This window comes from Pimephales promelas, chromosome 7 (assembly GCF_988280905.1).
Source record: "Pimephales promelas chromosome 7, fPimPro1.hap1.1, whole genome shotgun sequence".
NCBI lineage: Eukaryota > Metazoa > Chordata > Actinopteri > Cypriniformes > Leuciscidae > Pimephales > Pimephales promelas.
The window spans coordinates 40,165,353-40,179,152 of record NC_142775.1 but is presented as its reverse complement, the minus strand read 5'-3'; the positions used below and the strand labels follow the sequence as shown (position 1 = coordinate 40,179,152).

General features: G+C 37.8%; 1 protein-coding gene across 1 annotated transcript in view; it reads left to right on the top strand.

Annotated features, from left to right (window-relative positions):
• The window catches only part of edar (ectodysplasin A receptor), a 50,159-nt gene that overhangs the window by 15,044 nt on the left and 21,315 nt on the right, over window positions 1-13,800 (top strand). Inside the window, exons 3-4 of the mRNA XM_039669990.2 lie at window positions 865-987; window positions 12,577-12,758. Of these exons, the coding sequence (XP_039525924.2) occupies window positions 865-987; window positions 12,577-12,758 (305 nt within the window). The remainder of the gene's footprint in view (window positions 1-864; window positions 988-12,576; window positions 12,759-13,800) is intronic.

Below are 13,800 nucleotides of genomic sequence, written 5' to 3'. Positions count from 1 at the left end.
GGCGCACCGGAAATACATTTTGGTCCAAAAATAACAAAAACTACGACTTTATTCAGCATTGTATTGTGATTTTTCAAGCCGCAGCTTATTTTAGTGTACACTCTCAGAAAAAAAGGTACAAAAGCTGTCACTGGGGCTGTATCTTTTCAAAAGGTACACTTTTGTACCCAAAGGCTGCGTATTGGTACCTTAGTGGTACATTTAAGCACTTAAAATGTATATATTAACACCTAAAATGTACTTAACTCCTGAAATGTACATATTAACACTTTAAATGTACATATTAGCACTTATTAGGACCTAAAATGAACATATTAGGACCCAAAATGGACCTATTTGCACCTAAAATGTACATATTAGGACATAAAATGTACATATTAACAACTAAAATTTACTTTTTAGCACCTAAAATGTACATATGAGCACCTAAAATGTACATATTAACACCTAAAATGTACATATGAGCACCTAAAATGGACATATTAACACTTAAAATGTACATTTAACACCTAAAATGTACATATTAGGACCCAAAATTGACATATTTGCGCCTAAAATGTACATATTAGGACATAAAATGTACATATTAACGCCTAAAATGTACATATTAGGACATAAAATGTACATATTAACAACTAAAATGTACTTTTTAGCACCTAAAATGTACATATGAGCACCTAAAATGGACAAAAGTTTACCTTTTGAAAAGGTACAGCCCCAGTGACCGCTTTTGTACCTTTTTTTCTGAGAGTGAACTAGATTGAGATATTAAAACCAGTCTGAATCTAATTTTCCCAAACTCTTGGGTTGTTCCCCAGGTTGCATTGTTTGCTGAAATAATAAAAGTGTGTGTGTTGTTTGCAGGTGTCCAGCATGTCTTTTGTGAGAGCCGAGTACTCGAGCTGTGGAGAGAATGAGTTTTACAATCACACAATCAGCAGTTGCCAACCCTGCCCACAATGCCAAGCGGGACAAGAGCCCTACATGGTGAGAAACACACTCACTCGCATAAAAACAGGACCAAAAACATCCACACACACACACACACACACAACAGGGCTTAATTTCATCCCAAACGTGATCATTCCCAGCGAATTCATGGACTGATAAATTGTGCACATTCAATGCAATGTTAGTCTCTTTGGATAAAAGCATCTGGCAAATGCATAAATGTATATAATATAAAAATGTACAGTTCAAGAGACCAGAAACACCGGAATACTATCATAACACTGACACATCATCAATCAAATATCACAGCCAATCAAAAAAAAGCCTGTGGGCGGAGTCTCTGCAAACGCACTGCATTTTAACATTATTAAAACATATACTGAGTGACTGAAAGAATAATCTTGTTTGTTCAGTTTGAACGTCATTTTTTCCTTTATTTTTGAGATCTGAGGTGAATTATCCGCTGTGGCTTTCATTACAGCTGTAAATCGTATCCCAACTCGCATTCAGTTATTTTAACACAGTACATGAGATTATCAGTCAGTTTCTTTGAGTTTTTATCACGTCATGTCCGGTTAGGATACGGTGTAACAGTAGTTCATATGAGTCTCAGTGCACGCATTTACAGGTGAAACTCCGAAAAAAATTAATAACGTGCAAAAGTTCATTTATTTCAGTAATTCAACTTAAAAGGTGAAACTGATATATATTATATAAACTCATTACATGCAAAGTGAGATATTTCAAGCCTTTATTTGTTATAATTTTAAGGATTGTGGCTTACAGCTTATGAAAACCCCAAATTTATAAGGTTTTCATAAGCTGTAAGCCTTAATCATGACAAATAAAGGCTTGAAATATCTCATTTGCATGTAATGAGTCTATATAATATATTAGTTTCACCTTTTAAGTTGAATTACTGAAATAAATGAACTTTTGCACCATGTTCAAATTTTTCGAGTTTCACCTGTAAATCAGAAGACTTAGATTTAGTGTTTAATGGGATAGTATACTTTGAAATTAATCTTTGGTGTGTTTTATCTTACCTCAAGTGCATCCAAGATGTAGGTGTCTTTGTTTCCGCAGTAGTTTCAATTTTGATATTTTTAGGTCAAACCGTTCACATAATGGAGGTCTATGGTCACCACCTCAAAGAGCATGCACAGAGAAGTCCAAAATAAACATGATTTAATGACTCGTAAATGTAAGTACACATTGATGACCAAAGACACGAAACGAGCGGTTTGTGTGAGAAATCGAACAGTATTTATATCGTTTGTTTTAGCCACAAAAGCACCCGCGCCCTCAGATCATTTTGTCGTGGCTGTGGTTACAAGAGGTAAAACGATATAAATACCGTTCGTTTTCTCACACAAACCACTCGTTTCGTGTCTTAGGCCATCAATGTGTACTTACATTTACGAGTCATTAAATCATGTTTATTTTGGACTTCTCTGTGCATGCTCTTTGAGGTGGTGACCATAGACCTCCATTATGTGAACGGTTTGACCTAAAAACATCAGAATTGAAAATACTGTGGAAACAAAGACACCTACATCTTGGATGCCCTTGAGGTAAGATAAAACATATCAAAAATTAATTTCAAAGTGAACTATCCCTTTATAATGGTGCTTTATTAGACAAAAAAGAAAGCCGCATGACAGTTCTTCAGACAATCAGAAAAAGATCAGCATGCATGTTTGGAACGACCTGAGACTCGATCCGACGTGAAGCGTTGGTGTGTATCCCGAGGCCACCCAGACTGCAGCGGCGTCAAATGGCACATCAAACGATCTCCAGAGTTTAAAGAGACAGCGCTCGGCACTTTGAAAAGACAGGTTCAAGAGGATGAACTAAAGTTAAATAACATAACAAAACAAAAACAAGTCACCTAATTCAAAACAACACACACACCTCTACAAAAATTCATTTAGCATTAATAAATATAATCATAGGTATAACATCTAATGCAATGCATTAACTAACATGCTGGAAAAAATAAAAATATATACCAATGTGGTCAAAAAAAAAAACTTAATTCAAAGGGGAAAACAAGCTCATTTTTCTGACCCCCTTTTTTGTAGCAAAAACTTTGATAATTTTATTATTTTTTAATTATTTTATAATAATTATAATTATTTAATTTTATAATTATATATATATATATATATATATATATATATATATATATAATTTATATAATTTTAATTATAATTTTATAATAATTAAATTATTATTTAATTATTATTTTCCAGAAAACAAGACTTAATATGCTTCTCCAGTAAATGTATCTTGATATAAGAATGATTAGATATTTGTTCTGGAAAACAAAACTTGTTTGAAAATCATTTTTCCATCAGAATCGTTGTTTCTGAAAGCACATGAAAATGAATTCCAGCTAAATTATGCACCACAACGATTACAGAAATAAGTGTATTTGTGCAAGATTATACTTCATGTCCTCCTCACTTCTACTTTCGCTAACAACACCTTCCGCCTGTAATTGAAATGAGCTGTGATCTAAATCAAACTGCTCAGAAACATGTTTTTAAAGCACATGAAACAGATCTCTTGAGGCAGCAGCTCATAAAGATCCTGCTGTAAATCATGAAGGAAGAGGAACTTCAAAGTTCGAGTGTTGAAATCCTAGAAGAGTTCAGAAGCGCTGGAGAACGGGACTCAAGGGGGCGATAGAGTTTCCAAACGCGTCATTAAACCTGACTGAGGGAGGCGGGAAGAACCGAATTCAGGTTCGGACCAAAGCGAGTCAATATTACTGGATTAAAGTGATCACAAGGATTAGTTCATCCACTGCATTTCATTCTCTCTCATATTCTGCACAATGAAAATAAAGTTCAATTTAATCTAATTTATTGATTTTTAATTTATTGATATTTTTGGTTCCATTAAAAATAACCTTTCAGTGATCAAGAAAAGGATGAGACTGAGGAAGAGCTGAAATCGGACGCGTCGGACACGCGCTGTAAGCAGTCGACCAATCACAGCAGACTGAGCTGTCTGACCAATCAGAGAAGAGTAGACCAATCACAGCAGACTGGACCATCTGACCAATCAGAGCAGAGTAGACCAATCACAACAGACTGGACCATCTGACCAATCAGAGAAGAGTAGACCAATCACAGCAGACTGGACCATCTGACCAATCAGAGCAGAGTAGACCAATCACAACAGACTGGACCATCTGACCAATCAGAGAAGAGTAGACCAATCACAGCAGACTGGACCATCTGACCAATCAAAGAAGAGTAGACCAATCACAGCAGACTGGACCATCTGACCAATCAGAGCAGAGTAGACCAATCACAACAGACTGGACCATCTGACCAATCAGAGCAGAGTAGACCAATCACAGCAGACTGGACCATCTGACCAATCAGAGAAGAGTAGACCAATCACAGCAGACTGGACCATCTGACCAATCAGAGCAGAGTAGACCAATCACAACAGACTGGACCATCTGACCAATCAGAGCAGAGTAGACCAATCACAACAGACTGGACCATCTGACCAATCAGAGCAGAGTAGACCAATCACAACAGACTGGACCATCTGACCAATCAGAGCAGAGTAGACCAATCACAACAGACTGGACCATCTGACCAATCAGAGCAGAGTAGACCAATCACAGCAGACTGGACCATCTGACCAATCAGAGCAGAGTAGACCAATCACAGCAGACTGAGCTGTCTGACCAATCAGAGCAGAGTAGACCAATCACAACAGACTGGACCATCTGACCAATCAGAGCAGAGTAGACCAATCACAACATATTGGGCCATCTGACCAATCAGAGCAGAGTAGACCAATCACAACAGACTGGACCATCTGACCAATCAGAGCAGAGTAGACCAATCACAGCAGACTGAGCTGTCTGACCAATCAGAGCAGAGTAGGCTCTCGAAAAGGCGGGGTTTAGAGAGACTGGATCTTTGAACAAACCGTTTCAGACACTGTGAGAAAACAGCTGATTCTGCTATGTATATTATGAGAAAATATCACAGGAATAAAATAATTACACTTTACAATATTTTCACATAGAAAACGTACATTTTAAATAATAGACTAAAATTATTTTTAAAAACAAAATACTATATTTTTGATCACACAAACGCAGCCTCGGTGAGCAGAAGAGACTAAACAATCTTACCGATCCCGAAACTTTTGAAGAGTCGTGTTAAAAGAAGATCATGCATCGACTTACGATGTCAAACACGTAACACACGCACGACACACATTTATTAATAAGGTCTCATTATTTAACATTAGCTAATGCATTAACTAACATGTTGTTCATTGCAGTATTTATTAATCTTTGCTAATGTTAGATAATAAAAATACAACAGGTCATTGTTAGTTCATGTTAATTAATAAACCTTACAGTAAAGTGTAAAGATTTACTGTTAATTCAGTGTGGAACTGAAATACATGTTTAAAGGAACACTCCGACTTTTTGGGACTTTAGCCTATTCACCTTACCCCCCAGAGTTAGATAAGTCCATACATACCTTTTTCATCTCCGTGCGTGCTATAAGTCTGTTTGACGCACCCACCGCTAGCCTAGCTTAGCACAAAGACTGGATGTGAATGGTTGCAGCTTTCATACTAATCCAAATGAGTGACAATATAACGCAAACGTTTTCCTATTTACATGTTGTGGTTTGTATAGTCACAGAGTGTGCAAATATCAAGGCCATATGAGACACAGACATCTTTTGACCGTATAAATACTATATTTTCTGAAGGGGAAGCACTGCTACTTGGGCAGAGTGATAACAATCACCTGAGACGCACCGTGACGAGGAGCAGAGAGTTCGCTTCGCTCAGCGTTGGAATAAAGAGTCAGCAATTACTAACGTTAGATAGAAAAGCAAGGTTTATCATGGGTGTTTGCTTTATTGTATGAGCTGTGACAATAAACAGGGGAGAGCAGGTAATACAGTACCATTTTTCATTGATTTCCAACCAAAAACGCACCCAGATTTATAAATATCACATGAATAAATAATTATTATTACAGGAATCAATATATTTTAAATGCAATTTATTAGCTGAACCAAATGTATTCAACAGTAAATACATTTGCCTATATAATATACAGTATTGCATTACTATAGGATAGAATAAGGGGAAAGTAATAGCACAAATTGTTTTTGCACAATGAACTCACAGCCTATCGTACCCTTTTGCACGCTCAAGTTCGTTATTTCCATGGTTATTTCAAATTTAGGCTACTAGGCGCGCTGCGCGCAGGGTGCAAGTTCAAGTTTTTTTTCCCAAGCGCGTCCGCACCGCATCAAGATAAAAACATATTCATACCCTAATCATATAATAGTGTCACTAACGTTACATTAGATCTTGCTAAAGGCACTGTTACAGTAGGTCATCTAAAAACATAACGGAACACTTACCTCAGCCGCAGGTGATCCACTTGTCCTGTCTGTGCTATCGATGGGATGGCCGTATCCTTCAGCACATTATGGTCCGTGTGGCAAATTCCATTTTTTCAAAATAGTCGTCCTCATTGAAATGTACCGAGCAAACATAATGTCCCTTGATAATCTTAGGTGTGTTTGGATAAATATCCAGAGTAAGTTAGCCATTTCTTCATCCAGTCAGCGTTTTTAGTTGGAATTCTGTGAAACATGGTATTACCTCCCCTGTTTACAGTCGCAGCTATTTACAATAGAGCGAAAACCCATGACTCTAAACTACACTTTTACTATTTATAAATTGCTGACTCTATTACCCAAACACCGAGCGAACTCTCCGCTCCTCACCACGGCGTGTCTCCGGTAATGCGGTTATTACGCCGTCAAAGTAGCAGTGCTTCGCCTTCAGAGAATAGTTCCCAGGTTTTATGCGGTTAAAAGATGTCTGTGTCTCATTTGACTTTGTTATTTGTACATTATGTGACTATACAAATCACAACATGTAAATAGGAAAACGTTTGCGTTATTTTGTCACTCATTTGGATTAGTATGAAAGCTGCAACCAGTCACATCGAGTCTTTGTGCTAAGCTAGGCTAGCGGTGGGTGTGTCAAACAGACTTATAGCACGCACGGAGATGAAAAAGGTATGTATGGACTTATCTAACTCTGGGGGGTAAGGTGAATAGGCTAAAGTCCCAAAAAGTCGGAGTGTTCCTTTAACCGTATTCTGGACAAATGTGGACAAAATAATTTTGATTTTTTTTTTTTTTTTAAATCCTTCCCTTGATCTGAGCGGTTCAAGACTTGGCTACTTTTCCTAAGTTTGCCTCCTGAACACACTTTTTTTATTTTGACTCAATTCTACAATGTTAAGTGGGTGAAAAAAACTCCTTAATCTTGTATTTGGGTCAAAAATGGGCACCCATAGAAATTAAATGAATGGGAAAAACTGTAATTTAGAGCATTCTAAAATAAGCCAAAATAAGTCACTTCATCTTTAGGTTTTAGCTCTAAGAACTTATTGGAATGATATTTTATTGTAGTTTAAAAAAATTAATAAAACATAAAAGAAAATATGGTACTTTTTGAAGTAAATAAATTAAAAAATACCCACAAAATAAAAAAAAAACACCATAAATGGATAGACAAAACTTTATCGAAGACAGTGATATAACATTTATTATAAATAAATATTAGGATCACACCTGAGTCTTCTGTGCCCACATTTGTCCACACATAAAGTGAATACGGTTTGAGGGCTAAAGTGTTTTTTTTTTTTTTTGTCAGTAGTTTACATTATTTCTGAATGTAATAATAAAATATCACTTATACACTGTTTTTTTCTTCTCTTAACAAAAATTATTTTCCGGGAAAATATGAATCTTTTAAAAACTATTACAACAGTAAAAGCCACTGCATTCCTGAACAACTCAATAACACTCGTGCCCTCGGGCCAAAGATGATCTCCATTCAGTCCAACGAGATAAAAGACTTTTCAGCTTTAAACCACGTTTTACTCCCCGTGTGTGTGTGTGTGTGTGTGTGTGTTCTTTCAAAAGTCAATAAACTGGAGCGAATGCATGTTGGGGTAAATGTCAGAACTGAGAAGGACTTTTCAATAAGTTTAAACCGGAGCAGATGCGAGTACCAACATCTCGATCTCTTTCATCTCTGCTTTCCTCTTCAAAAATCGATCCTGGAGGCCAAAAGAACAAAGAGATTCACCCCTGCCCACCGAAGACGCATAAACGACTCATTACGCTAATTAAGAGCTCAGCGCTTCCACACTGACGAGAACAGACGGAGATGACAAGAAAATAATAGTAAAGCTGGAACGGCCTCGGGAGACGCTTTCATCCTGACACCTCGCAGCTTTAAGACAAATCGATAACTATTGAAAGATTTGAAGCAATTGCAATACAAAATTGATGTTTTTTTTTGTCTCGTTTTGTTCTTGTTTTAAACATAAACTCACTTAAATGTTGATCTTTTTTTTTTTCAAGTTACCATTAGGTTAATATTAGGTTAATGTTACCTAATAAAAATACAGCTGTTTATTGTTAGTTCACAGTCCAGTATCAAACCTTTGATTTTAATAACGTATTAGTACATGTTGAAATTAATATTAACTAGGATTAATAATTGGTTTTAATGAACCTTATTGAAGTGTTACTGACTTAATATCTTCAGTCATTTTGCTTCTCCGGTAAATGCATCTTGATTTAAAGGAGTAGTTCACTTTTAAAAAATAACTTTTGCTGATAATTTACTCACCCCCATGTCATCCAAGATGTCCATGTCTTTCTTTCTTCAGTCGAAAAGAAATTAAGGTTTTTGATGAAAACATTCCAGGATTTTTCTCCATATAGATACATAACGGTTCAAGGTCCAAAAGACAGTTTCAGTGCAAACTGTTCATCAAAATGAATGAATCTTTTCCAGAGTCAACTCGTTCATGAACCAAATGACACGAAAAAAGATTTGTTTATTTAGATGAACGAGTTCGAACAGGAGAGTCATGAACAGAGCAAGGCGAGCATTTGTGCTTGTAAAACTTAAACTTTTTTATTTATTAAATGAGCGATCGTTTTGCTTGATAAGACCCTTATTCATCATCTGGAATTGTTTAAAGCCCTTTGAAGCTGCACTGAAACTCTCATTTTGAACCGTTTGGTCCCCATTGAAGTCCATTACATGGAGAAAATCCTGGAATGTTTTCATCAAAAACCTTAATTTCTTTTCGACTGAAGAAAGAAAGACATGGACATCTTGGTTGACATGGGGGTGAGTAAATTATCAGCAAACGTTTTTTTTAAAGTGAACTACTCCTTTAAGAATGTTTATATATTAGTGCTGGATATTGAAGGAAAAGCATCATCAAATATAAGAGATTTAGTGTGTGTCACATGTTTTGGTCACCGCATCATCATTCCCAGATTTCCCAGATTATTCTAACATGTGCAAAAGAATCAGAATAAGGAGTGAGTGTATTTGGATGGGGATTCTGAAATGCGCTGATATGAACCGTCAGTGTAAAGCAGATCATCTCCAGATCTAATATGAGTGCGGTCAGAGCGCTCGCGGGTGGGATGTTTGCTCACGAATGTTTCTCGTTATCCGGCACAGGCGCGGGACAGCTCTGGCAGGTCGAGTCTTTAGCGCTGAACTCGCGCAGCTGGCTAATATTCACTGATTAAAACCAACTGGGTTTTTAGTGAAGTGCAATGATTCTTTTCTGAAGGTCACATCAGTTAAAGCATCACAGCTTTATTTCTACAGCGCTTCATACTATAGGCTACAGGACACAAACAGAAACAACGACGCAAACTTCATCAAACATGAGACCGATTCAGCTTTAAAGTGTCAATTCAGATCAGTGTTGATTCATAGTGTCAAAATGTTATGAAAAACGTTCTCTGAATTTTTAAGAGGTAAACGTTTGTTCTTCTTGGTTAGGCGAACATTCCAAAATAGAACATTCCATTCTGCGAACAGTATTGGAATGTTACATTTGAATGTTCTTTGAACATTCCGAAACAAGTAACATTTTAAAAATAATGATAAACATGTAAATAAAACCTTCCATTAACGTTTTGAGAACTTTTCACATAACCTCGCCAGTTCTCGGTTCAGTCAAATCAATAATATTACTAAATATTAAGGGTTAGATTTACTAACAGATTGTTCCAGCACAAACACAAACTAACAAGTAGAATAACAACTTTCAACACATTTAAATGCAGTTTAGTGCGATAGTGTAACGTTAGAGCAAATGAAGCGGCGCCGCGTTCCCTCACAAGATTAAGTCGTCTAATAAATCCAGCACTCGCGGGTGGTTTGGTAGAATGAAATATCCTTATTCCTTTATATACGCGTGTGATATCAGTCTCTTTAGCAATCGCGACCTGCTTCATACCACTGTAATGTTAAACATAAGCATCCATAAACATTATTAGATCCATCAGCTTGACAGCAAGTCCCATCATTCAGCTCGTCACTGCGTCGTCAACCTACGCCTGTGTTATGATGGAAACTGCGCCCTCTTGTGGCCAAAAAACGACATATTGTGTCTTTAAATAGATAAATCATTTATAATAAATACTGCAATATTCCATGAACTTATTTCACTTGGATAGTATTATATTAGTGTAAATTTATTACGAATTAGTATGTCACAATGGGGAAGACTAGACTAGCGGAACTTTAAATAAATGCCGAGTTTGAAGACCAGCCTTAATTTAAAATAGAAATACATGTGCTGTGATATTATCTCATTCTTAAGGACTTTCATGCATTTTCATTTGAGCATTAGGGCCAGATTAGCCTCCCGCACAAACCCTCTTCTGGCGTTATAAGTGCCGTCAGGATTTACTAAAGATACACACTGAAGAGTTAGCGCTGGAACGGTTATTATTGCAGGAGTTTGTGTTTATTATTGCAGGAGTTTTGTGTTTTATGTTAGTTGAGTTAGTTAGTCACTAGGGCTGGGTAACAAACATCGATTTCTCGCTATTAATCGATTCTCATTTTTACGAACCAATATCGATTCTTAAATCTCAAGATTCGATTAGTCATCCTGTTTCATTTGAATGAATGTAAACAGTCTCGCGGCTGCGCGCATCCAAAAAAATCGCAATAATCTTTGTCCTTTGTTTCTATTGATATGAAACAAAGTCTAAATTTTCAAATCACGTCCATTTTCATAGAAATTCAAAAACATAAATAGCGTTTTGGCGCTGTGGCGTGAGATCGCTCTGGCGGAGCTCACTTCCGGGTTAATAATACCAGTCACAGCGCGAAATAAACATGAATGAGCATCTGAAAGTGAGTTAAAAGATAGAGTACAACTTATCGATATCCGAATAATGTCACATTGATTCACTCAATCAGAGTTTCAACCGTGGAAAGACGTCAGTTAAACAGCTTGTAATCAATGTCATCGTCATATTTACCTCAGAAAACCCACATAAACTCGTTAGTCAGCTAGAAAAAATAACTAGAGAGGAGCATTTTGCTAAATATATACACCATATTACATATGGATTATAATCTTAATGTTCTTCAATATTGAATGCATATTTGAATAAATCTGGCAAGTTTTAATGACAGCCACCATTTAAATGTTTATATTTCATATAATCTTCTTCCTATTATAAAAATAAATAAAAGTGTAATTTAAGTGTTTGTATAGCTACAAAAAAGTTCATTATTACCTTCATATTAGGCTAATGAAGCCTATAGGCTACAACTAGACTCCCATACTTTACAGCATTAGTTAAGAGATTTGATTCCCTTGAGAAAATTAGCCATTTATTGTAACTGATATCCAAAATAATCAATATTGGATCGAATCGAATTGCAAGCTTGTGAATCGAATCGAATTGTGAAATAAATTTTCTCTAAATTTTGCGTCATTTTTAACACCGAAACTAGATACAAAACAACAAAAATGATTTCTATGAAGTATATTTTGTGACGGACCTTAAAGCAACACTAAGTAAGATTTTTTACCTTAAAATAATGTTTCCAAAATGGTTATTAAGTTGTAACAGGGTGAAAGGCACTTATGAATTCGCTTTGCGGTCCTATATCTGCCAAAACCATCGAGTCGCGTTTCTGTAGTTCTAACGAGACATAAGAAAACTACAAATTTGACTTTCTTTACGTCAAGCGTTACAATAGTCATTATTTTGTTTTTCTTCGCTTCATCAAATATTGTTTCCACAGAAATCTGAAAACAAAAAACTGTTAGTCACGTTAGTTTGTGTTTCAGACGCAGTGTTGATGCGAGGAGGAGAGGATGCAATGATTTGCTCTCGTCAGTTTACGCCATTATTTACCCGCATAATAAAAGCCCGTCTTCACCCCGACGCTGATGCGCTGCTCTTGTGGATTGGTGTGTTGGTCATTATGGAAATGATCCGGCTGCGTCTGAGCAGAATTTTTGGATTTCGCCCTGTTTAGTAAATCTGGCCTTACATGTCTGTAAATAGTGTTTTTATTTCTGTTTGTATTCCAGTTGTGATGCGATATATTTCTTGGACTCGGTCTGTGTGTTTGTTCTTCTATATAAACTAAAAATATGATGATGATGATGATGGTGGTTTTTAAAGCCCTATTAGTGACACAGATGAGGTCTACAGGTCTGATCAGGTGTGTGTGTGTGTGTTTCAGAGCTGTGGTTACGGCACGAAGGACGAGGAGTACTCGTGTGTGGCGTGTCCGGCGGGGAAGTTCTCCAAAGGGAAGTACGAGATCTGCCGGCGACACAAAGACTGCGACGCGCTGTACCGGGCCACGGTGCTGACCACGGGCACGCTGGAGAGCGACGCGGAGTGCGGCCCGTGTTTACCGGGGTCAGGACAGTGTGTGTGTGACTGTTTCTGTGGCGTTGGTTCCGGATGTGTGTGTGTTTTCCATTCATTTCTTTACAGCCTTGAACCAAATTAATCTGAACATTACAAACGTTGATGTGAAGCAAAGAGTATTTGAAAATCGCACTCACACACACACACACACACACACACACGCTTGCTCACTCACACACACTCAGAGACAGGCGCACACATGCTCACATACACACACACACACGCACACACACGCTTGCTCACTCACACACTCAGAGACAGGCGCACACACACTCACACACACACACACACACACACACACATGCTTGCTCACTCACACACACAATCAGACACGAGTTCACACACACTCTCGCTCGCTCGCTCACTCACACACACGCACACACTCAGACACAGGGGCACACATGCTCACTCATTTACACACACAGACACACGCTCACACACACATTCAGACACATGCTCACACACACATTCAGACACATGCTCACACACACACTCACACACATGCTCACACACACACTCAGACACGCTCACACACATGCTCACTCACACACACACTCAGACACACGCTCACACATTTAGACACACACACACTCACACACATGCTTGCTCACTCACACACACACTCAGACACGCTCACACACACTCAGACACACTCACACACACACTCAGACACACACACACACACATGCTCACACACACACACACTCAGACACACGCTCACACATTTAGACACACACACACTCACACACATGCTTGCTCACTCACACACACACTCAGACACGCTCACACACACTCAGACACACACTCACACACACACACACACTCAGACACACGCTCACACTCACACACACACGCTCAGACACATGCTCACACACACATGGTTGCTCACTCACACACACTCAGACACACGCTCACACATTTAGACACACACACACACTCACACACATGCTCACACACATGCTTGCTCACTCACACACACACTCAGACACGCTCACACACACTCAGACACACACTCACACACACACACACT